Source organism: Mustelus asterias, chromosome 15 (genome assembly GCF_964213995.1).
Source record: "Mustelus asterias chromosome 15, sMusAst1.hap1.1, whole genome shotgun sequence".
NCBI classification, from domain to species: Eukaryota; Metazoa; Chordata; class Chondrichthyes; order Carcharhiniformes; family Triakidae; genus Mustelus; species Mustelus asterias.
Genome location: NC_135815.1, coordinates 89,317,185 through 89,343,296, shown reverse-complemented (window position 1 = coordinate 89,343,296; position 26,112 = coordinate 89,317,185). Strand labels below are relative to the sequence as shown.

The window sequence follows — 26,112 nt, the reverse complement described above, 5'->3', positions numbered from 1 at the left end:
GGAATTCCCTAATCCAGGTAGCTGGCCTCTGCCACATGACTCTTTGACCAACCACCTATTCAGAGCTGCATGCTGGCAGCACAGGTGAACAAAATATGTGGCATTCATTTAAACCAGGGATTAATGCACATACAGGATCTCTTTGGACTTAATAACTAATCAAATGCATGAACTCTACTATTCCACGGTTCTTCCCAATTAAGTCCTTTGAATACAAAATACATATAAATGTTTTCGGTCACATTGTATTTGTTTGAATTACATTCTGCAATTCTGATGCTGAATAGCATAATAGGAAATTGAAGCAATGTGTCAATCAGCAACACATTACAAGTGGATTTCCTTATTATTTTTATCTCCCGATTGCTCATGTTTCATTATAGTTTAAAATCTCTTGGTGAATTTTAAAACTTTGATGTTTTCGAGCACTCCGTATTATCAGCTTTCAGAATGTTTCAATTATCTGACACTTTGGAAAAGATCATGTTCTTCGTTTTCTTTTACTATTAGCTTCCCCTTTTCCTCTTCTGAAAGCCTCGATCTCTGGTAGCAAGTAGGTTTGTAGATGCGAGGTGTCTTCATCTTGCGTGTCTATCCTTAAGAGTTTTGGATTATTTTTGTACAACTATTTTCTCTTTTGATAGTTTACCTGTGGGTCCTCTATGATCTAGGATGTCTGTCTATTTTACTAAAGTAAAGGTGCAGTCCCCGAGGACCAACAGTTAACTTACCTGCAGTAATTGGTTGCCAGATTGAATGGAGCCTTGCACAGTGTTGCCAAACATTCTTCGAATTGACACATATTAAACACAGATCTGAGTTTTTGCAGAGTAAATAAACTACTGCATTTACTTTTAATCAATGCAACAAATACGGAAGATAGAATTCAGCTGAGCATTCAGAAAGTGAAGACAAAAGTTTATTTATTCATCAGTCACAAGTAAGGTTTACATTAACATTGCAATGAAGTTACTGTGAAATTCCACTAGTCGCCACACTTCAGCATCTGTTCGGGTCAATGCACCTACCCAGCATGTCTTTCAGACGATGGGAGGAAACCGGAGCCCTCGGAAGAAACCCACGCAGACACAGGGAGAATGTGCAAACTCCACACACACAGTGACACAAGCTGGGAATTGAACCCGGGTCTCTGGTGCTGTGAGGCAGCAATGCTAGCCACTGTGCTGCCCCTAGGTCAAAAATCAGAGAATCCTACAGTGCAGGAGGAGGCCATTCGGCCCATCGAGTCTGCACCGACCACAATATTACTCAGACCCAATCCCCATAATCCCATAAATTTACCCTAGCTAGTCCCCCTGACACTAAGGGGTTATTTAGCATGGCCAATCCACCTAACTTGCACATCTTTGGACTGTGGGAGGAAACCCATGCAGACATGGGGAGAAAATGCAGACTCCATACAGACAGGGAATCGAATCCGGGTCCTTTACGCTGTGAGGCAGCAGTGCTAACTACCATGCCACCGTGCTGCCCACTTCTATAGAAATAGGATAGTTCCTGCTTACTTGCAAAATAAAGCTTGGCTTTTGACCGGAAGAACTTGATATTTTCTGGCCTTTACCATTTTCAATATTGTCATATGCTAATACACTGCAACATTACATCTCCAGCAGAGCAAGATGCAGGTGCCCATTGTCAAGTCATAGCAATCATGAGTCCTGAATAATTTTTGTCCTCCGAGCCTAATTGTAGCAGCCCTACTGCCACCTCAATTGTGGTAGTTCAGTGGAGACCAGGAATTGAATCTGGGACCTTCTGGTCCGTAATGGAGACTATATTTTGTTAGCCATATGATGTGCATAATTCCGAATTATTGGAAGCAGAACAAATGATTTTACTATTAGATTTTCATTTGCAGATGTTTTTCTGAACAATTTATTTTGGAGAGGCTGCATCAATAACTTGAAAACTTTACATAGGTTTAACCCTCATTGTTTATGGCACATAACTAAGCAAGTCCGTCCCTTTAAAAAAAGACCATATTTCAGGATGCATTGTTTCGGTTAAATTTATGTCACTGTTTTATTCTAGTTACTTGCATTGCAGACAATGTTGCTATGTAGGTGTATCCTATCTACGGAAATCATGTCTGTTTTTACTTCAGTCAATATTTAGTCAGGTAATCGCAATAGCAGCCATGTAGAAATTATCTGCATCTATGATAATGGAGGACCATATGGCTTTATTTACCTTTTATGCTTTCCTGATTTGTTTTATTGTGTTGCATCAGTTTTGAGAGAGTTCAATTTTTAATGAGACTGGAGAGAAACTGTTCCCAGTGTCTTTTTCTTTGCTGAGGTAATGTTTATGATGCAGTTCTCATTAAGTGGCCTCTTTTTGCATGGCTGTGTGTTTATGGTCTTTGCTAATGCACTTACTTTCAAAGTGACTCATTCTTAGTGACAGAAGTTGCTGTGGCAATGAAGATTTGATGTGTCTTTTCCTTTGTGTTGGCTTATGAACTGCAACGTAAGGAATTAATTGAATTGTAAAGGAATTTTTCATCTAATATTTGATAATTATTGTTTCTGTGTAACTCACTTTGGTATAGTGAACTCATATCTAATCTTTAACACACTTCACATTTAGGATCTAACATTCTACAGCGTCTTGAATTATGGTCATTGTATATGAATGTAGACGTTAACTAGTTATAAATAATATGTCTCCTCTTTAAAAATGGATAATTGTATTTAATGCTGATAATCAATACTGGTGCACCAGTAAACTGAACCACAAATGTCTTCTGATACAAGTGTTTACAGGACTTGAAAAAGACTGATAAATATCTGGGCCATTTGTTTGTAGTTTTATATAAATTTCAAAGATGTTTCATCTAATAATGTCAGCAAATGAAAACAACATCTCCACGCTGGACCATGTATCACTCAGATACAGTTCATTTATTTTTCCCCCTTTTCTTAATTTGCATCTGAATGGGTTGAACCTATTTAATCAGCTTCACAAATAAACATAAGATTAGTTATAAATCTGAGTGTGAAACTTTGCTAGTATTTTGCCATGGCTGTAAACTAATGCTAACGCTAGCAAACAAACAGAAACTCAAGTTCACACACAACAAATAACGTACTGAGCACTTTAAGGGTTAAAGCATACATTGGGCAAAATCCTAATACATGCAGTGAGCTATCATTATTCCTGCTGCTTCCTTCCAAACTTGATGCATGTTGTCACGGTCCGTATTACTGACTGCCTGCTTGCCTTCATAAGTGAACTGGCTATTGTACTGGATCATTTGGGTCTACGTTAATTTGGAGGCCCTAGTCTTACTGTCTTTGCATACATTATTTAGTGAATGTCTGTGTTTTGTTAGCAGTTGTGTGCTGCATTGTATGCTTATGTGTTAGTTATGCAGGACCTTTCATTAAACAGCAGGGTGTTATTAGCCATCGCCTGAAAGGGCTTTATATTGTTTTTGCCTTGTTTAAACTGAGCCCAGAAGCTGACTACAGACTATTGGCCAAGCAATGAATTGGCAACTGATGACAGGCCCATAGAGGGCCTGAGGCTCAGGTGGCTCCCGGCCTCAACTTTAGCTCAGCTCTTTCAACAATTTGTCACGCCCAAGCCTGCTCCTGCTGCGCCAGCACGTGCCAGCTTAGTGTCAAAGCGCCTGTTCGCCAGACGGACACACCAGCCCAACAGCCTGCTGTTGACTAGGCCAGTGGCTTGCTGTGGCAATATGGAGTAGAGGGGCCTAGCAACAGCCTGTATGTATTTCAGAAAAAGACCACTTCTAATGACTTGTGAATGGCATCGGTTGGGTCCCTAAAGAATTGACAGAGAATGTGTGCCTCTGCTCTTACCAAATTAAGCAGGCTATTCATTAACTGGGGTCATCAGAATTTGAGTCTGCATAGAGAAAGGCCAGCAATAAATAAAATTGGGTCCATATTTCACTTCCAGCATTAAATCGTGCGCACTCAAATGAACTTTAAATTTAAAGAATGTTATAAACTGCCCTGTGTGCTGATCACAACTATTTAAATGATTTGTGATTAATTTCGTTTTTGTTCACTCATTTTTAAATACTTTTCGTAACCTTCCATTGCACAGCAGTAATGTTCTGGAAAATGCGTCCTAAATTTTATAAGCCGTCACCCCCCAAACATAAAAAATATTGTATTCACAGTGAAATTGAGCTTGTGTTTTAGTTTACACAAAAACTGCAATAAGACAGCTAAAAGTAATTGGTGATCTTCATTTCCTCCCTTTGTTTTTGTTTTGGGGGGTGGGAGGCGGTTTTAATGCTGTACTTTTGTACATTCCCTATTTCGAGTGCTTCCGAATTGGTATGTGAGTTTGGCTTTGAGAGAGAATTGAAGATAACATGGAGCTTTACAAGGGGCCAGGGTTTTGTTTGTGATTTATAACTGTACTTTCCCTGCTTCTGTAGAGGGGGAAAGTTTACACAAAGAAGAAAATAAAAGCTCTTCACAGTGTGTCATGAAGAGCAGCGATAAGCAGGGGGTCCTATTAGGGCTGCTGGCAGGTTGTTGAACCCTGTCAAACTTTTTAAGTTATTGGTGACTGGTTTTTTGATTCCTGTGCCAGTTCCGAGTTTCACTTTGGACATTGGAAAGCAATTTAGTGGTGTTTTATTGCTGATAATGTAATCAGATTTTTTGACAGTGTGTATTTCTTGTCTGGTGTTTTATTTTGGTGCCGTGGCTCCCTAGTCTTAAATAATATTTTGTGGCAGGTCAGGCATGTGCGGATTATTAACTTTGACACAGCTGAAAATGAATACTGTGCTGTATGCAGTACAGTGCTGTCCACCAATGTGTTTATGTTGAAGTATTCTTAAATGGCTTTGATTGATCCAAAGTTTTACAACACGTTGCAGGGGGAAGCTCTGTTCAAAATGTAACCATGAATGGCTGGGCCATACAGAAGATTTCTGCACCTGGGGCTGCATTGCTTACACAATGACCACATGAAATAGAACGATAACAATAATGAAGCTTTGCGTTTTGGCTTAACTTGGATGTTCTGTTTCCCTTCTCATTTTGATAAATTTTTTAAAAATTTTGAACTCCCATGCAAGTGTGCAATGGCAAATAGATTGCAATCGAAAATAAGATTAAATTTTATTCAGCCATCTGTCATGTTATTATGGAATTTGTTCCTTCAGCAGGGATTAATTATTTCTATTTAAGTCTGAGAAAGTACCAATAACTATAAACGCTAATGACTGGACATTATTATTGCAATTATTGATTTCATTCGGACATCTGGAAGTTAAGGAAAATTATGAAACATCTGTGACTTCAAAGTAATCTGCAACAGGAAAGTATCAACTTTTGTGTAATAAAAATGTGAACCACTTTTCTCAATTAAAAACACTGTTGAATAGGCATGTTTAAGTGTTACAGAGGACTTTCGCTATGTCTATCTACCTGTGTCTATGGTGATTTCTTTAACCAGTCGTACAGTTATGAAGAAAGAGCTCAGTATGTCGAAGCAATAGTCCAGCAACATAAAGAAATCATGACGTTTGAAGATTTTGCAGCCCAAGTCTTCTCTCCCTCCCCCAGCTACTCGCTCAGTAACATGGGTAAGTCGACAATATTCTTTTATTTTATGAGCACTTCAGTGACAGATGTATGCCCATTTTCTGCAGATAAATGCTTACAAATTCAAGACCATCTTTCTTCCCTATAATAAACTAATGAATATCAAAAGGAATAAAGGTGCTCATTTAAATTTTTTGTATCAAAGCTGTTCCTTTATCCAGTTTCAAGCCTTTTCTCTCAGTTAGCTGGTTAACCTTCCAATCCAGCTAGGTTAATGAACTTGCTCAGAATAATGTCTTCACACTGAGTGAAGGATGCAGATTACTTGCTATGCATTGAATGTGCAATGCAGGATCTTACCCGAATTAGTGTTCAATTGAGGGAAAAGGATCCTGCAACACAGAAGTTGCCGATGCTCCATGTTGATGCTGCAGCTGTTTGTAAAGGTTGAGTAATAAATTACATCAATTGGTTCTAAAGTGGTAAGATCAACTGAGCATAGTCATAATGGCTATTCGACCACATTAATCTTCTGTTTCATTCGCTGGAAATTCATGTTAAACTGTCAATACATCCATTGAGGAACTTCAGCTTTTCTAGCATCTGTATCTTCAAATTAAACTTTGTACATATTATGGTGTCATATGTTGCAAACAATCAAATGCACTACTTTCATAAAATTTCAATGAGGCCTTAAATGGATGTGGTCTGTCAGTGAGGCAAATTAACATAACAGGTATTTTTTCAAAGGTGCTTTTAAGTGGTATCCATTTTTGTTTATACTGAAGTGTTTAGCCAGGCAGGTCAATGAAAATATCTGCCCATTGATTGACACGTTGGCCTTGTTTGACATGGTTTGAAAATCCATGTTACAAAATGGTTTCTAAGATTATTAAGATTACTTTATTAGTGTCACAAGTAGGTTTACATGCAATGAAGTTATTGTGAAAATCCCCTCTCCAGCGCCCGTTCGAGTACACTGAGGGAGAATTTAGCATGGCCAATGCACCTAACCAGCACGTCTTTCAGACTATGGGAGGAAACCAGAGCACCTGGAGGAAACCCATGCAGACATGGGAGAACATGCAAACTCTACACAGGCAGTGACCCAAGCCGGGAATCGAACCCAGGTCTCTGGCACTGTGAGGCAGCAGTGCTAATCACTGCGCCACTTAAGTCATCTATGTGGAATATCCCCAGAGGAAAACAACCTCCATAGAGACATTCGAAGAAAGAAAAGAGTTAGTTGACCCAACAAGTTTGAACCTTTTTGTTGATTTCACTAATTTTGCACCGTGTCCCTCAATCACCTCGTTACCCAGAAATAGAGAAGCAGGGAATCATAAAGTAGTTACAGCACAGAAAGAGGCCACACTCCAGCACCTATTTGGGCACACTGAGGGAGAATTTAGCATGGTCAATGCACCTAACCAGCACGTCTTTTGGACTTGTGGGAGGAAACTGGAGCACCCAGAGGAACCCCACACAGACACTGAGAGAAAATGCAAACTCCAAATAGTCAGTGACCTAAGCCGGGAATTGAACCCGGGGCGCTGTAAGGCAGCAGTGCTAACCACTGTGCCATTGTGCTGCCCACTAGGGTATAGAGAAAGATCAACTTAATATGAGGTAGGTCCATTCAAAAGTCTGATGGCAGGAGGGAAGCAGCTGTTCTTGAGTTGGTTGGGATGCGACCTCCGACTTCTGTATCTTTTTCCTGATGGAAGAAGGTGGAAGAGAGTATCTCCAGAGCTAACTGTGCCCAATCCAAGCTATCCCACCATTGGTACAACAATAACATCTATCTGACAATGTGGAGAATTGTCCAGGTAAATCCTGTCCACAAAAAGCAGAACCAATCCATTCCTGCCAATTCCTGCAGGACATTGCTTTGGGGGAGGGTAAATAGCCAGAGGTCATGGTATAGGAAAGTCAGGTTACACCTTAACAGGACTTAACACCTTAATGTCCTCCTAGGGAGGCTTGCTCATACTGTTGGGGAGGATTTAAACTAGATCACAGGGGGATTGGAAGCAAGGGAAAATTCAGAGTCGAAACGGAAAAAAAAGCTGTGGGAAGTAGAGAAATATTAACTGATAATGTGGATATATCAGAAAGGAGTATCATGGTAAATAGAATACTTGGAGAGTGTGTTAGAACTGGTGTAGTCAATAGTAAGTCACTCGGAAAAGTCAGAGTAAGGGGGAAAGTAAAAACGCCTAAATCCGGGTGCATGTGCAAATATGTGAATATCCGGGTGTGGTTAATAGGATTGGTGAACTGCAGGCACAGGTTGTTGAGTAAAATTATGACAATGCTACAACAGAGACCTGGTTCAAAGGAGGGCAAGACTGGACCTTAAATATCCCTGGGTATAGGATTATTAGGCGAGACAGGAAAGGAAGAAAAGGTGGGGGAGGTGTGTTGCTAATAGTTGTTGTACTGATTAAAGATGGCATTACAGTACTGGAGAGAGAGGATGTTCCAGAGGGGTCAAGGACAGAATCACTCTGGCTAGATGTAAGGAATGAAAAAGGCTCCATTCCATTGATTAGTGTAGTATATAGACCACCAACTAGTGGGAGGGATGTAGAGAAACAGATTTGTAAAGAAATTGCAGAGGTGCAAGTATTGTAGAGTAATTATAATGGGGGACTTGAATTATCTAAATATGGACTGGGGTAGGAAAAGTGCAAAGGGGCAAAAGGGGTGAGGGTTCCCGGAATGTGTTCAAGATAATTTTCTGCAGCGGTACGTTTCCAGTACAACAAGAGGGCAGATACTGTTTGACCTGATTCTGGGGAATGAGTTAGCCCAAGTGGATCAAATATCAGCAAAAGATCATTTGGGGGACAGTAACCATTGCATCATAAGGTGGGAGGGTGAGTTGTGAGGAGTATACAGGGATTCTTCAGTGTGATTTGGACAAGTTGAGTGAATGGACAAATGAATGGCAGATGCAATGTTATTATCCACTGCATTAACAGCAAAAACGGGAAGGCAGGTTACTATCTGAACGCATATGAATTAGGAGCGAGAAATGTGCAATTAGACCTTTGTACACCAGTCACTAAGTAAGCACGCAGGTGCAGCAGGCTGTAAAAAAGGCAAAAGGCGGGTATTTGAAGTCAATGTATTGTATTTTTTCAAGAAACAGATATAGCACTTGAGGCAAAGGGGATCAAAGGATAACAGGGGAAGGCGGGATCAGGCTATTGAGATGGATGATCAGCCATGGACATAATGAATGGTGGAGGAGGCTCAAAGGGCCGAGTGGCCTCCTCCTCTTATTTTCTATGCTTGAGACAAAACCGATAGTCACTTAGACAAGGTAAGTAGTCTCACAACAGCAAGCTAAAGTCCAACAGGTTTATTTGGTAGCACGGGCTTTCGGAGCATTGCTCCTTCATCAGGTGAGTGAAGAGTTCAGTTCACAAACAGGGCATATATAGACACAGACTCAATTACAAGATAATGGTTGGAATGCGAAAGCCGGCATGGATTCATTAAGAAAAAATCATGTTTAATTAACTTGCTAGAGTTTTTGAGAAGATTGATAAAGGCCAACACTGTCAATGTGACGTGTGGATTTTCAGAAGGCATTTGAAACAGCGTCACACAACAGACTTGTGAGCAAAGTTCTAGCTTAAGGAATAAAAGGGAAGGTAAACATATCTGAAATTGCTGAGTGACAGCACACAAGAGTTTTGATAAATGGTTGTTTTTCAGACTGAAGGAAAGTTTGTGGTGGAGTTCCCCAGGGGTCAGTGTTGGACCCTTGCTCTTCCCGATATTTATTACTGACCTTGACTGTGGTGTTCAGGCATGATTTCAAAATGTGCAGATGATACAAAAATTAGAAATGTTGTCAACTGTGATGAAGATAGCCTTGAACTTCAAAAGGACATAGACATGTCCTTTGGATTGGGCGGGCAGGCAAGTCGCAAATGAAGTTTAATGCAGACAAGTCTGAGGTGATTTATTTAGGCAGAAAGAATATGGAGAGACAGTTCAAAATAGAGTGAGAAACTCGAAAGGAGGTGCAGAAACCTCTGTATATGTAAATAGCTCATTGAAGATGGCAATTTTAGAGAGTAGTTAATAAAATATAAGGGATCTGAGGCTTTATTAATATGGGCATTGAGTATAAGAATAAAGCAGTTATGTTGAACTTGTATGAGACACTAGTTAAGCCTCATCTGGAGTACTACATCCAGTTCGAGGCACCATGCTTGAGGAAGGTTGTGAAGGCATTGGAGAGAGTACAGAGGAGATTCACAAGGTGGATTTCAGGGCTAAGATTGGGATTGTTTTCCTTGGAGAAAAGAAGTTTAAGAGGAGACTTGGTAGAGGTACTCAAGATCCTGAGGATTATGGCCAGGGTAAATAGTGAGAAACTGTTCCCTCTCAAGGAAGCATCAAGGACGAGAGGGCACAGAATCAAAAAGGACAAGAGGAGTAGAAAAGATGTGAGGAAATCTTGTTCACCGAGAGTGTGTTTCGCGTCTGGAACAAACTTCCTGAGAGGGTGGTGGAGGTTTGATCGAGGTATTCAAAAGGGAAGTGGATGGCTTTTTGAAAGGAACTGATATGCAAGGATATGGGGATAAGGCAGGGAAGTGGGATGAGATAGAATGCTCTCTGTGAGCCAGAGTAGACTCAGTGGGCTGAATGGCCTCCTTCTGCACTGTAAAGATTCTGTGACCCTATCAGTCCACTATTGATTATCAGTAAAGTGATGGAAGATGTCATTGACAGTGCTGTCAGTGCATTTAACACTGCAATAACCTGCTCACCAATCGTCGTTTTGTTTTCTACCAGGGCCATTCAGCTCCTAACCTCCTAACAGCCTTTAGCCAAACATAGGCAAAGGAGCTGAATTCAAACTTATTGCCATCGACATGAAGACAGCATTTGACCAGGTGTGGCTTTGAGGAGCCCTGGCAAAATTGAAGTCAATGGGAATCCGAGGAAAAGCTTTCCACTGGTTGGAGTCATGCCTAGCTCAAAGAAAGATGGTTGTGGTTGTTAGCGGCAATCATCTCAGCCCTATGACATTGCTGTAGGAGTTCCTCAGGGTCATTTCTTAGGCCCAACCAACGTCAGCTACTTTATCAATGACCTGCTGTCAATCATAAGGTCAGAAATGGGGATGCTCGCTGGTGACTCCTCAAAGGGAGTGCAGAGAAGGTTCACCAGGTTGGTACCAGAGATGAGGGGTGTTGATTATGAGGAGAGACTGAGCAGATTGGGTTTGTACTCGTTGGAATTTAGAAGGCTGAGGGGGGATCTTACAGAGACCTATAAGATAATGAAGGGGCTGGATAGGGGAGAGGTGGAGAGATTCTTTCCACTTAGAAAGGAAGCTAGAACTAGAGGGCACAGCCTCAAAATAAAGGGGGGTCAGTTTAGGACAGAGTTGAGGAGGAACTTCTTCTCTCAGAGGGTGGTGAATCTCTGGAATTCTCTGCCCACTGATGTGGTGGAGGCTACCTCGTTGAATATGTTTAAATCACGGATAGATGGATTCCTGATCGGTAAGGGAATTAGGGGTTATAGGGATCAGGCGGGTAAGTGGAACTGATCCACTTCAGATCAGTCATGATCTTATTGAATGGCGGGGCAGGTTCGAGGGGCTAGATGGCCTACCCCTGCTCCTATTTCTTATGTTCTTATGTTCTTAAATACTGAAGCAGTCTGTGTCCAGACACAACAATATTTAGACAACATTAGGTTGGGGCTGTTACGTGGCAAGTAGCATTTGTGCCACACAAGTTTTAGGCAGTGATCGCTGCTAACCATCTTGGTGACATTGCCATGGCTGAATCCTCTACTATCAACATCCTGATGTATATCATTGACTGGAAACTTAACAGGACTAGCCATATAAATATTATGGCGACAAGAACAGGTCAGAGGCTAGGACTATTGCAGCTAGTAACTCACTACATAACTCCACAAATCCTGCCCTCCAAAGCACAAGTCACTAGTGTGATGGAATACTCCACTTGCTTGAATGAGTCCAACTCCAACAACCCAATCAAGAACCTCAACACAGTCCAAAACAAAGTGGCCTGCTTGATTGGCACCACATCCAGCATCTTAAACATTCATTCGCTCTACCATCACTGCATTGTGGCAGCAGTGTGTACCATCTACAAGATGCACTGCAACAACTCTCCCAGGCTCCTTCTACACCACCTTCCAAACTCGCGACCTCTATCACTAGAGGGACAAGGGCAGCAGATGCATGGAAACTCCACTGCTAGCAAGTTTCTATCCAAGCCACACACCAATATGACTTAAGTTTATTTATTAGTGTCACAAGTAGGCTTAAATTAACACTACAATGAAGTTACTGTGAAAATCCCTTAGCCGCCACACTCCGGTGCCAGTTTGGGTACACTGAGGGAGAATTTTGCATGGCCAATGCGCCTAACTAGCACATCTTTGGACTGTGGGAGGAAACCGGAGCACCCTGCGGAAACCCACACAGACATTGGGTGAACGTGCAGACTCCGCACAGACAGTGGCCCAAGCAGGAATTGAACCCAGGCCCCTAGTGCTGTGAGGCAGCAGTACTAACCACTGTGCCACCCTGGCACTTGAAACTATATCGCCGTTCCTTCACTGTACCAAGATCCTGGAACTCCCTTCCTAACAATAGTTTCAACAGTTTCTCTCTAAGGTATCCACCAAATTCAGGCATAGCTATTCATCTTTTTCTACATTGATGCATTTGCCCTCTATTGACCCAGCTTCCTAAAAAAAAATTTATCTTTCAAAACTTTTTTCATTCTTGTTCACTGTTTGCACTGTTTCCAGTTTTAGTTAATGGGGTATCGTATATAGACTGAAGTTGAATTAAACAATAATTAAAATCTTATTTGTGTACTGGCTACTCGCTCGTACCTTAATTTCACATAAACCCAATTTAAGAAATTGATCTAATTGTGTGCATTTACAAATGGGTGTTCAATGTGTTTTCAATTTAAACCTGCTTTTTTAAATTGCTTTTCTCATTCATATTTGTAAGAAGCAACCTTTCCAAATCAAAAGAACGTTTAAATATTGACGTTGCCCAGGTGTGCTGTGTCTGAGCTGAGTTAGAGAATGGCCTGGCATTTTATTGGGAATACCCGATATATAAGCAAGTTTTTTTTTTTAATCATGGGATGTGGGCGTCACTGGCTAGGCCAGTATTTATTGCCCATCCCTAATTGCCCCTTAAACTAAGTTCCAGAGACATTTAAGAGTCAACCAAATTGTTGTGGATCTGGAAGCACACATAGGCCAGACCAGGTAAGGACGGCAGATTTCCTTCCCTAAAGGACATTAGTGAACCAGATGGGTTTTTCCGACAATCGACAATGGTTTCATGGTCATCAGTAGACTTTTAATTCCAGATTTTTTAAAAATTGAATTTAAATTTCACCATCTGCCATGGTGGGATTCGAACCCAGGTCCCCAGAGCGTTACCCTCCGTCTCTAGATTACTAGTCCAGTGACAATACCATTATGCCACCGCTTCCCTACCCCTCCCCAAATAATGTAAAAGAAGTCGAGGATAGGGTTTTTTGGCAATTTAGGAGCATTTGCCATAATAAAGGACTTGAAATAAAGTTAGATTAGTCTTATCCTAGTCCACATTCGAAAGGTAGATGTCTTTTGGTCAAATGAGGATAAGATTTCTAGAGTGCATCCAGGTCAGTTTCCTCATGTTGCTCATCACCAACACTAACTTGTTTTTATATTGCGTCATTAACAGAATGAAACACCTCTAGGCACTTGACAGGAGCGTTGTAAAATTAAACATAACAGCGAGCCGCATTAGAAGATATCAGGGTAAATTGCCTAAAGCTTGGCCAAGGATCAGTTTTTAAGGAGGAAAGCAAGATAGTGAGGAGTAAAGGTTTAAAGAGGGAATTCCAGAGATTCGGGCCAAGCCAGCCGGAAGCATGCTACCATTGTTAGTGATTTAAAATAGGGGATTCTCAGGTGGACAAAATTGAAAATGTGCAGCTATCTTGGAGAATTGTGGGGCTGGGGGAAATTGCAGATAAAGACGGGCGTGTTCTTGGAGGGATTTGATTCCTTTGGAATCTCTTCCTTTGGAAGAAGAGATTTTTGAACTTGAGGCGATGCTGACTCAGGACTTAGTATAGGTCAGCATGCACAGAGGTGATGGGTGCGATTAGTACATAGACAGCAGAATTTTGGATGATTCAGGCTTATGGAGGGTACGATGTGGAAGGCCAGCTAGGAGTGCATTAAAGTCAAGTCAAGAGGTGGTAAAGGCATGAATAAGGGGTTTCATCAAGAGTCGAGCTGAGGTGGGTGATGTTACAGAGGTGGAAATAAAGCTGCTTTACTGATGTTGTGGTCAGTGGGTTGAAAACCAATTTCCAGGTAAAATATTTTGTCAAGCTTGCTAACGGCCTCCCAACAGTTGCCAGGGAGACGATGGAGTCAGTAGCTAGGGAGTGGAGTTTGTCCACTGGACTGGACCAATATTCAATTGGAGAAATTTGTGCTATTCCAGTGCTGGGAGATGGTGAGCAGAGAGATCATGACAGGTGGTGGTGAGGTGGAGTTTGGTATCGTCAGCAGGTAAATTGAAATTAATGTGTTTTTGGATGATGTCACTGAAGGGCAGCATATAAGTGAGAAGTATCAGGGGCCCCAAAGATAGATTCATGGGGGAATGCCAGAGGTAATAGTGTGGGATTTGAAAGAGAAACCAATTTTGGTGATTTAATGGCTTCGATTATATAGCTAAGCATCGAACCAGTTGAGTATAGCTTCACCCAGCTGGATGACAGTGGAAAGGCATTGAGAGGAGAATAGTTCAATCAACCATGTCAAAGTCTGCAGACAGTTCAAGAAGGACAAGGAAGGATAGTTTACCTTTGTCACAGCAGCAAAGGAAACCATCTGATTTTGAGGAGAGCCATTTTGGTGCTGAGGCCCAAGCCCAGCCGCAAAACAAGTCTAATGATGGAGATCACTGGATGCATATTTGAAAAGAAATAAACTAAAATAATAGGGAAATGGTTTAGAGCGGCAAACTCCCTGTGAGAGAGCTGGGCGACATGGTGGCACAATGGTTAGCATTGCTACCTCACAGCCCCAGGGTCCCGGGTTCGATTCCCAGCTTGGGTCCTTGTCTGTGCGGAGTCTGCACATTCTCCCCGTGTCTGCGTGGGTTTCCTCTGGGTGCCCCAGTTCCTTCCCACAGTCCGAAAGACATGCTGATTAGGTGCACTGGCATTGCTAAATTCTCCCTCGGTGTACCCGAACCGGAGTGTGGCGACGAGGGGATTTTCACAGTAACTTCATTACAGTGTTAATGTAAGCTGACTTGTGACATTGATAAATAAACTCATAAACCGTTCTGTTTTTTCTTAATGTCTATTGCAGCTCCTGAAGTTTCACAAATATACTTTTGAAATTTTGCATTTTTAAAGGTTACAAATTTGTGTGGCATTAGGATTTCCCATTTAATCCAGTGGTGCGATATCTCCAGTTCTCGAATATGATCCCTGAAATAATTGATACATTTTGGGGTCTTTTCAGCTCTTCAGATATGCACTCTGTAAATATTTTTGCTTGCTTTGGACTGTGGCCAGTCATAGTTTGTTATACGTTGATATGTAAGCAGGTTTCAATAGCATACCGAGGATGAATACAGAAAACAATCTTTTGATTTCTCCACCTAACAAATCCTTTGCACTGGCAAGATGCTCCTTGCATCTTCCAAGAACCAGCAGACTGTAACAATACCAGACTTTTATTTTGGGCTTTAACGGACTGATTAACAATGAGTGGCGGATAAACAAATAAATAAAACTATAATATAATGCATATTTCTGCAGTAGATTTTGGGCAAAGCTAGATCGTCATAAGGAGGAAAGTAATCATAGTAATCACAGTGCAGAAGGAGGCCATTCAGCCCATCACGTCTGCACTGACCATGATCCCACCCAGGCCCTATTCCCATAACCCCATGTATTTACCCTAGCTAGTCCCCCTGACACTAAGGGACAATTTAGCATGGCCAATCCACCTACCCTGCACATCTTTGGACTGTGGGAGGAAACCGGGTCACCTGGAGGAAACCCACGCAGACAGGGGGAGAATTTGCAAACTCCACACAGACAGTGACCCAAGCCGGGAATCGAACCCGGGTTCCTGGCGCTGTGAGGCAGCAGTGCTAACCACCATGCTGCCCAAATAAGTGGCTTGCAATCTCCAAAGCTAGGATATGTATTTTATAATTAACTAACAATTATATTTGTTCTTTTATATATTATTAAATGGCCTGACCAACTTTTGCTTTTTGAACAGCTCACTAGTTACCCCCAAAATAACTGACAGGTCTTTAAGGATTTTAATAACTGGTAATTAAATTCAATAAGAGCTGGCAGTCGTGCACGCAACCGAATAAATCTCTGTCATTTGGTTTGATTCCTCTCCCCGATATCCCTACATTCATCCTGATGGTGAGGCTCAGTGACCAGATCTGGTTTCATACTTTTTCATGTTGCTTTACAGGGATGTCTGCTTCAGCGCTCACTCCATCATTATTTTCAAAGCGCATGGTTTCCAGGGCTAATTTGCAATGAAGGTAGAGTACAATTGTCCGTAAAGTGAAGCTTAAAGCAGAACAGTGGATGCTAATGCCGTAACAATAAGAAAATGATAGGGGCATCCTGTTTTCATCTTCCGCTTGTCAAACAAGGAACATGCATATCCTGACCCTTTTTCTGTGACATTTAATGCTTCAGCCCTGAGGTCTAAATTAAGTCCAGTGTATTATGTAATTATCTGCTCTTGTTCAGCTTCACATATTTGTTAATAAATGCCCTACATTAAAGCTATAAAATCAAGAAAATAAATTAAATTCAGTGCATCCCATTTAGAAATTCATTTAGAAGTGAAATGTTGACTAATAAGATCAGCCATGCGTCATTGTTCTCCACTGTTCTCTAATGTCAGTGTGCATTTGTAGCTTTGTGAGCAGATAAGAGTTGCATGCTTGTATTGGTCGTCAGTAGCAGCAGGCTTTTGCAGATAAGCTTCCTGACACTGGCAGAAGCAAAGGGAGCCAACATTATTGCACATGATCATTTCCTTACTGTCTGGAGAGGTAAAGAGAAACAACTGGCCCAGTCTCTGTGCAACCTTCATAAAGTAAAATAAATCACGTTTGCAATAGATTTAGGGGGAAAAAAAACAAGAGCAATGCCGTTTCGCTGTTTGTGACACAGAAGTTGAATGACTTTATTGATAGCAGCATTTCAATGCAGAACACAAAGTGATAAAGGTTAAATCTGGTAAGGCTGGTTGTAAGAGTGTTGCACTCCCAGACTCAGCCAACACTGTGTCTGTCCTCGCTGGCCAAGTTTTTGCCAGTTTTTGTCTAAGCCACCAAATAACGCAACACCGGCAGTGAACAATTCATCTGTTTTAGTGGGGGAGGGGGGAATCAGTGTGGCCCATTTACTTTTGACTTATTTCTTCACCCTTAGCTTCAAAACATTGGACACCTTTGAAAGAGTTTTAAGCAGGCAACTTTCATTCTGACAGTAGGCACTTCAAAAACTCTTCTGAAGTCATTTTTTGTCGAGCAGATTTTTTTTCAAACCAGGAAACAGCCTCACAAGACTTGAATTTCGACCGAGATTTTTTTGGTTGCTGAGCCGATGCTGTTACTATGGTAGCATCTTAGGCTGTTGTGAATGGTTACCAATATCACACTTGATCCTCACAACCGGATGACATAATGCCTTTAATTCCAGGACTGAACTATTGATGCACAGTAAAATGTGTTGATAATCTGTTGCTGGTATGCTTTCAATCTGCTGTAGCAGAAGGGTGATTTGGTTTATGAATCACTGTCAAGCTTATTCACACAGTTGGCAGAGTGACATGTTGCTCTGGTTTCAGGAAGCTTTGGCAGTTATTAGAAAATGGAAGGCCTGGTGTCTTTGCGAACATTGAAGAGCGAGTCTCCCCATAACAACATTTATCTTAAAAAGCCAACAGAAAAATATCTAGCAATAGCGCTGACAACTTGGTTTTGTTTCATTCATTCCTTTCTGTATGTGTATTCCAATTAAAACCGAGTGCTGTGACACTTCTGGTAATTCACTTTGAGCTATTCAAACTGAATGTTAACTGGATCATCAATAGCTGGGTTGTCATAAAATCCTGTTCATTTCACAACTGTCCTGTTCACCTATCATCCCTGTGCTTGCTGACTTACAGTTGGCTTCCGGTCAATGATTGTAGAATTCTTTATCCTTGTTATCAAATCCCTCCATGGCCTGGCAACTCCCCCAACTCTGCAATCTCCTCCAGCCCCACAACACTCTGCGATTTCCGCATATCTGCTTCCAGCTCCTTGACCATCCCCAATTTTAATCATTCCCCAGTTGGTGACCATGCTTTAAGTTGCCCAGGCACTAAGCTGTGGAATTCTCTCCCAACACCTCACTGTCTCTCCGCTTCACTTCCCCCCTCAAAGCTGTTTCTTAAAGCCTACCTACCTCTTTGACCAAGATTTTGGTGGTCTGATCTAACATCTCCTCATGTTGGCTCAGTATCATATTTTTTTAGAATATTCCTGTCAAGGGCCTTGAGATGTTTTATTATGCTGAAAGTGCTATTTAAGTTGTTAAGTTGTCATTACCCGTCAGGCTTATGTGTGACTCCAGTCCCATATAGATGTGCTTGACCCTTAACTGCCCTCTAAAGTCACTAAACAAGCCACTCAGCTTTATCAAACCGCTACAAAGTGCGGTTCAAGAACGTGCCCACCACTAATTTCTCAGGGCAATTAGTAAGCAGAAAATCCTGGTTTTGCCAGTGATAGCCAAATCCTGCGAATAAATGATAGAATGTGTACACAGTCTGACTCAACATCAGTTCTGTTATTCATTCAGCTCCCTGGTGCTGTCATCAGCCTTACTTCTTATCTAAAAATATTGTTAAAAACCTTTCTGTATAACAAACTCATGAAAACTTTTCCAAGTTTGGAAAGTGTTACAATCCCTGTCGAGACCGATAACCATGTAAAGGAGATTAATTTCCTAATGACCGAAGGACATAATCAACAGACAAAATTTAATGTCTTAAGACTTTTACTGTAACAAATGAACTAAAACAAATACAGACTAAACATTACTTAACAGGCAATTAATACATCAAACTAAAGAAAGAGTACTTTTTCACTAACTAACTAATATAACCAAGATACGCCATACAAAATATTTTTACTTTACGCTATGTTTCTTGCAGATGCATGGCAATACAAGATTAAGTCCCAAGGTACTTTTGGCTTTGAGCAGGCTCCCTTCTCCTTGACATGATCAGTTGAATATTCTGATTTCCGTCAGAAAACATTCCACTCGGCTGGAATACCAGCACCAACTTTCACCAGCAAAGCCCACCTCAGCAATTCTTTGATCCTCCAACCTTGAAAGCCCCGTCAGTCCTGTTCCCCTTCCTTTCAAACAGAGAATAAACTTTTCCAAGTTTTACCCACAGCAGTATCTGCTGCTTCTCCACATCGCCGTAATTCCATGTCTGTGTGTCTGTCTCCCTATCTCTTTGTTTCTTTTGCACTGCAGCTATGAAACATAATCACTTGGCTTTTAATAGGTCTTAGTTGCAGATTACATGGGCCACTCTCTGGGCAGAGTTGGGATGATCGCCAACCTCCGTTCAGAACATTCTATTTCACTTAAAATTGAAGGAGACATTTTAAAACATGACCGTGTTGTAAAATCCTGCGTTCATAACTAAAGGAATCCTGTTGGTCAGATTAGGTTTTGTCAAAACTGTGCTGTTACATTTACAATATATTGACACAATAGCCTTCATTTTAACCTCTTCCACCTGGCAGGTTTAGATAAGTGGTTAAAATCTCATGGTGGAAATTCAGGCCCTGGTGAAGGCCTACTTAAAGTTCAAAAACTGCAGCAGATAATATCAGCAGTATTACAGTATGATTTGGTGTTCATTTGGTGAAGTGGGGGGGAGGGGGTGTCCTGTGCTGCTTGTTGTCCTCCTCCATGACCCGAGGATCTGAATGGCCAGAATGGACTCGCACTCAATCTGATTTTGAACTGTTTGTGGGGCAGGGGTTCTCACCCTACGGGTCCTTCAGCCAGCCCCGTCCCAAAATCCCAGTAATCTTCGAGGAATTCCCAGCCTCTGCATTCCACCCCCCAATCTCCACCCCCCCATTTTCATTGAACAGAAACTCTGAACTCTGTAATGTGAGGGCATCTCCTGTACACACTGAATGTCTTATACCATTGCCAATGGGTTCCCCCATTGCAGCTTCCTGCCATCGGATTTCCACAAAGAACAGTACAGCACAGGAGCAGGCCCTTCGGCTCTCCAAGCCTACACCGATCATGATGCCTGCCTAAACTAAAACTGTACGCACTTATGGAGTCGGTACCCTTCCATTCCCATCCTATTCATGTATTCGTCTAGATGCCCTTTAAATGTCGCATTTGTACCTCTTCCCACCACCTTCCCAGGCAGCACTTTCCAGACGTTCACCACCCTTTGTGTAAAAAAAACTTGCCTCGCACATCTCCTCTAAACTTTTGCCCACACACCTTAAACCTATGCCCCCTAGTTCTTGACTTTTCTACCGACACTCGCAGACTGGCCAGGTAGCCAAGCTGGCTGGGTATCGAGAATAACTATGGAAATATTCATTGAAGTGCAGTCCGGCTGTTAAAATCAGTGTAGTCTACGCGACCTTGAACTTACTGGTTTCAACCCCCAGGCTCCTTCCCTGCACCTCCTGCCCCCTCTTCCCATCCCCTCCAAAATAAAAATCAAGGCAATATGTCACCACACACAGACTTCATACTGGAGGCATATGCAGAGCAAACTTCAAAAAGAAGCAAAACTGGATACTGTTGACATGAAGCCAAAATCTCGAAGCCCATTCTAATCTGCAAAGTTCAGTGAAATGCAGTAGTTGAGCTCCAGCTGACATGATCTTCGTTCACGCAATAGCAGCTTGGCTCTGTGGTCTTCAAACATCACTTCAGTGAATAAAATATTGCACTTAAATGGTCTGACACTTCGGGTCCTTAGTTTAAAAAGAAATGGACATCCAATTTTAAAAAAACATTATTAAGATATAATCAGATATAATCATTAAACCTTCATTGCTTATTATATACCCCAATTAATTAAAATCAAGTTGTCTGTTTCCCTGGTTTCTCATTGGAGTTAGGGAGCAATATGATTATGACACTCAACCATACAGGCAGGCACTCTATATCATAAATTCAATTCTTAATTTCTGTCATCTTTAGCTAATCTGGACTAGATGAGTGGCAACACTTTGGCTGTTTTCAGTTGCCCAAGGCTAGATCAATGAAAAGCTGGCTAGTGTTCATGCTCCTGATCACTTTTTATTGACTCTTTGCATGTTTGTGGACAGTCGGGGAAGAGAACAGGATCCGGCTAAGCCCCGTTCTCCATCCTGAAACATTTATTGTTAAAATTCAATACCAAGTTTGATTATGACTGGGTACTACTTAAAGACGATAGGCACTTGTAAAATTGTACTCAAACAAGAATGAGTGCCTTCAGAGGAGATGAAATTTATTCAACTGATTCGGTCTTAACTGACAGATTCTGGATAGGCGACAACATCATATGGCAATTCTTAAACAGACTACTGGAAGAAACCTTTTCAATGACAGTACGAATCTAGAAGCAGTGGATAGAAATTGGATCTCAATCCATCCACTTTGCAGTGTAAAATGGATGCTTCGAGGCCAGAGGAAAACTCCCTCAGGCCATTTTTCAGGCATGTTTGGGAGTTGCCTAAGATGGGTGTTAGGTCCTTTACATGTGTATCCTTCAGTGGCTGCCAGTAACAGGTATGTTGCTTTAAACTGGAAGGAGCATAAGTAAACCCACCAACCCCACCCACCCCCGACTCTGCAGCGTTCGGATTGCCCCATCACTTTTGTCATTCTCTCCCCCCCCCTTCTCCTCCAACAGCACCTCCCCCCCCCACCCCGCCCATCTCATTTCATAAGCACGTTGATACTTTTCTACAAATTGGGAGTTTTCCTGTGAAGTTATGACAGGTGCTAGCAGCTTGCCAAGTTGTCCAAAACCTTGCACCAACAAATTTCTACTCTAATATATTCTATTTTTTAAAAGTTGGTTCAAATAGAGTTAAACGTGTAGAATTTGTCCTGTTTGTGTTTTTAAAACATGCTGGCCTCGATTTTGTTTCCCATGGTCTGCCTAATTTCAAATGTAACTGCAATATAGTGCAACAAATGAAGCACGTTTGAGTAACGCTGGTGGAATAGCTGGACAATTGTGTCAGTTACAATTGAGATCTGACCGATGCCAGCCTTTTCTGCTCCATCCTGCTCTCTATCTGCATTGTCATCCAAGGAGCTTTGATATTGTTTGTCCAACCTTTACTCATCATGATGAATTTACCCTGTCTAACCCTGTTAGAATTCCATAAGTTTCTATGAGATCCCCTTTCCCTCTTCTAAACCTCAATGAATACAATCCTAACCGACTTAGTCTCTCCCCATATGACAGACCTGCCATCCCAGAAATCAACCTAGCAAACCTTCACTGTACTCCCTCTATAATAAGGACACCAAAACTGCACACCCTATACAATTGCAGTAAAACATCTCTATTCCTATACTCAAATCCTCTGTAATTTCCCTGCAAATTTGCTTCTCTCTCTCCTTCCCACTAGTCGGTTGCTGATAGAATACAACTAGTAATGGAATGGCAGTTCTATTGTTTTTTAACTCTAATCAAATAAATTGTCAATGACCATTCCAGAACATCCTCTCTCTTCAGCACTGCAATATCAACCTTAATTATATCGCCACCCACCCTTCCCCATCCAACCTTCCTTCCTCTCCTATCTCTCCTTAACATCTTGCATCCAGAAATATTTCCTACCTAGTCCTCTTTCTGCACTGTAGGGATTCTATTAGTCCTGTTTTTGTATTGAACCAGGTCTCTTATTACAAAATCAAATGTCCATTTGGTTATTTGTGCCTGCAGCTTACCAGCCTTATTTACCACACTTCAAGCATTTATATATGTCTGTCTGAGCACATCTGTCTGAGACCGTTCTGTATTCTGTCTTGGTCTGATCCCACCTAATACAATACTCACTGCTCTAGTGCTATCTGTTTCTTCTAATCTATTATGCACTGTTCCTTCTTTCTAACGTCCTAATGCTACCACTTGGTGCCAATTAGTTTAAACCCTCCTAACAACACAAATAGCTTGCCCTGCATGGGCATTGATTCCAGCTTGGTTGAGGTGCACCCCCTCCACCCTGTCCAGGTCCCACCTCCCCTGGATCTTGTCCAAATCCCCCAGGAATTTAAAGCCTTTCCCACCTTCACCATCTCTCCAACCACACATTCATCTGTTCTATTCTCATATTTCTGTGTTCACAAGCACGTGCAAAAAAGAGCAACTCAGAGGTTACTACCTCTGCTCATTAATCTCTTTCCAAGATTCCCAAAAACTGCCTGCGTTACCTCATCCCTCTTTCTACTCATGACATTGGTACTGATATAGACCATGACCTTTGGCTACTCACACTCCTCCTTCAGAATGTTCTGCAGCCAGTCTGAACCCTGACACCAGGGAGGCAAAATATCATCCTGGAATCACGTCGGTAGCTGCAGAACTGTCTCTGCTCCATGTATGAATTTTTTTTACTCAGTCATGGGACATGGGCGTCGCTGGCTGGCCAGCATTTATTGTCCATCACTATCGCTAATATATTATTGATCATCTTCTCCATAATGCACCCCCCCCCCCCAATCCCATCCCATCACACCCCAACTCCTCCTGTAAAGAGGAGATATCTATAGTGCTGTGGACTTGACTTTGGCTGTACTTCCTTACCAATATTCAATACCAGTTGGAGAGCAAGATGCACGATAGGCTCCACTAACTTCTTCATCCTCCTTGTCTGTCTGATGGTCACCCAGTCCCCCTCTGCCCACATTCTATCAAGAGGGAGGGTGACCACGTTCAGAAACATGGCATCCATGTAGCTCTCGGCCTCGCAGATGCACCACGGCGACACCAGCTGATGCTTTAGTTCCAAAATCTGGAGCTCGAGTGCCTCCAGCTGATGATATTTACTGGTTATGTGGTTGTTTAGACAAGGCACAGGATGTGCATTTGACAGGACGACATGGTGGCACAGTGGTTAGCACTGTTGCCTCTCAACTCCAGGGACCCGAGTTCGATTTCAAGCTTGGGTCACTGTCTGAGTGGAATTTGCACATTCTCCCCGTGTCTGCGTGGGTTTCCTCCAGGTGCTCTGGTTTCTTCCCACAGTCCAAAGATGTGCGGGTTAGGTGGATTGGCCGTGGAAAATTGCCCCATAGTGTCAGAGGACTACGTAGGGTAAAGGCATGGGGTTTTGGGGATAGGGCCTGGGTGGGATTGTGGTCGGTGCAGACTCAATGGGACAAATGGCCTCCTTCTGCATTGTAGGATTCTATGTGTATGATTAAGGTGCCCTGACATGCCTTTATTTATTAGATGACTAGCTAAAACTTATCAGAAATAAAACTTAATACCCAAATCCCAAAAAAAGATAAAATATAAAACTTAAAACCTCAATTCTTTGAACAGGTTTAATTATTTTAGCTCCTTATCATAGATCCTTACCTCAGTATTTATCCTCAATCACACTCTTAGTTTCCTCAGTTTCAGCTCCCTCTCCTCAGTTGTGATATCACCTATTTGCTTTTACACCGTCTGTTTTTTTTTTCCAATGCTCTCTGCCGCTCTCTCTCTGCTTGTGATGTACTTATGCAGTCCAATCATCGGGCGATTTCTCTGTCTCTCCCTTCGCACCTGCAGTGTATTTATGCTCCTCAATCCTCAGCAATGCTGTCTGGCGCGCTCTCCATCGAATCCCAACAGTGAGGAGGCCATTTGGCCCATCGAGCCTGCACTGACAACAATCCCACCCAGGCCTTCTCCCCGTAACCCCTCATATTTACCCTGCTAATCCCCCTGACATTTAGCATGGCCAATCAACCTAACCCACACATCTTTGGAGTGTGAGGGGAAACCGGATCGCCCGGAGGAATCCCACGCACACACACCGGGAGAATGTGCAAACTCCAGACAGACAGTGACCCGAGACCGGAATTGAATCCTGATCCCTGATGCTGTGAGGCAGCAGTGCTAACCACTGTGCCACCCCACGGCTGCGCTACGTTTATGCTCCTCAATCCTCAATGATGCACTCTGGCACTCTGCCTATGGCTGTGCTGTATTTATGCTCTGCGATTCTCCCTCAATTCCCTTAAATTTAAAGGAACACATGATGAAGACTTAAAATTAAGTCAGCATCTTCTACAGGCAAAAGAGCCTGTGTGATGAGTGTAAATTGTGTGCAGAATTTAATGGTTTTCTAATGGGATTTAAAATGCTTTGGCAGGAATTTTCTCTTTACGTGAAAACAAATCACATCCATGTTAACAAATAAAGTATCCAAGTTGATAAAATGGAACTATTAAAATTTATCTTGGAAAAATAAATCAGAAATTCCTGATGAAAATGTTTACATTATTAAGGGATTTTTCTTGGTTCTTCCTATTGATTGGCTTTTGCTCAGTGGGATTTGCACGTTCTCCCCGTGTCTGCATGGGCTTGCTCCGGTTTCCTCCCACAGTCCAAAGATGTGCAGGTTAGGTTGATTGGCCATGGTAAATGTGTCGGGGGGATTAACAGGGCAAATATGTGGGGTTACGGGTTGTGGTTGGTGCAAACTCGATGGGCCGAATGGCCTCCTTCTGCAGGGATTCTATGATTCCAGTATTTGGTTCATTTCTACTTCCTACATTCAGATTCTCCTAGCTTAGAAACATACTCCTTTTGGGAGCACAGCGCATTGCCTCTTGTGTTGTATTTCAGTTTGGTTTGCAGAATAATTGTTGAACTATAATTGTTGAACTGACGTGCTGATAGTATTTGTTCCTCTTGTTCTGACAATAGTGTATGTTTGAACACAACTGAAGAAAGCAGCAAATTATAGCTTGGATGACATTTATGTCTTGCTACTTTGGGTGCTGCTAATGTTCTGAGAAATTCAATGACGGATGAGCTTGCTGGTGTATTTGGATGAATTCCTACTTCATGATCTTTAAATGCTGATTAGTGGTGCGTTACATTCAAGTGAAGTAATGACCACTTCTAACGAGAAAGAGTCTGGCCACCTTTTCATGTTCAATAGCATTTGACTGTCACCATATCTCCCACTGTTGACATCCTGGGAGGTTTCCATTGACCAGAAATTCAACTGGACCAGTTACTAAGTGCTGTAAATCCTAGAGCTGGTCAGATGTTGGGTACGTGGTAACGTCATGACCCCACTAAGTTTCTCCACTACTGACAAAGCACAAAGAATTGTGATGGAATGCTCTCCACTTGCCTGGATGGGTGCAGCAGTGGCCACATTCAAGAAGCTTGACACCATCCA

At 42.0% G+C, this 26,112-nt stretch overlaps 1 protein-coding gene across 7 annotated transcripts in view; it reads left to right on the top strand.

Annotated features, from left to right (window-relative positions):
* Positions 1 to 26,112, top strand: part of ralgapa2 (Ral GTPase activating protein catalytic subunit alpha 2) — a 487,945-nt gene that overhangs the window by 402,247 nt on the left and 59,586 nt on the right. For all 7 annotated transcript variants that reach the window (XM_078230304.1, XM_078230302.1, XM_078230299.1 and 4 more), the window contains one exon: positions 5,478 to 5,599. In XM_078230304.1, coding sequence (XP_078086430.1) covers positions 5,478 to 5,599 — 122 coding nt within the window. The remainder of the gene's footprint in view (positions 1 to 5,477; positions 5,600 to 26,112) is intronic.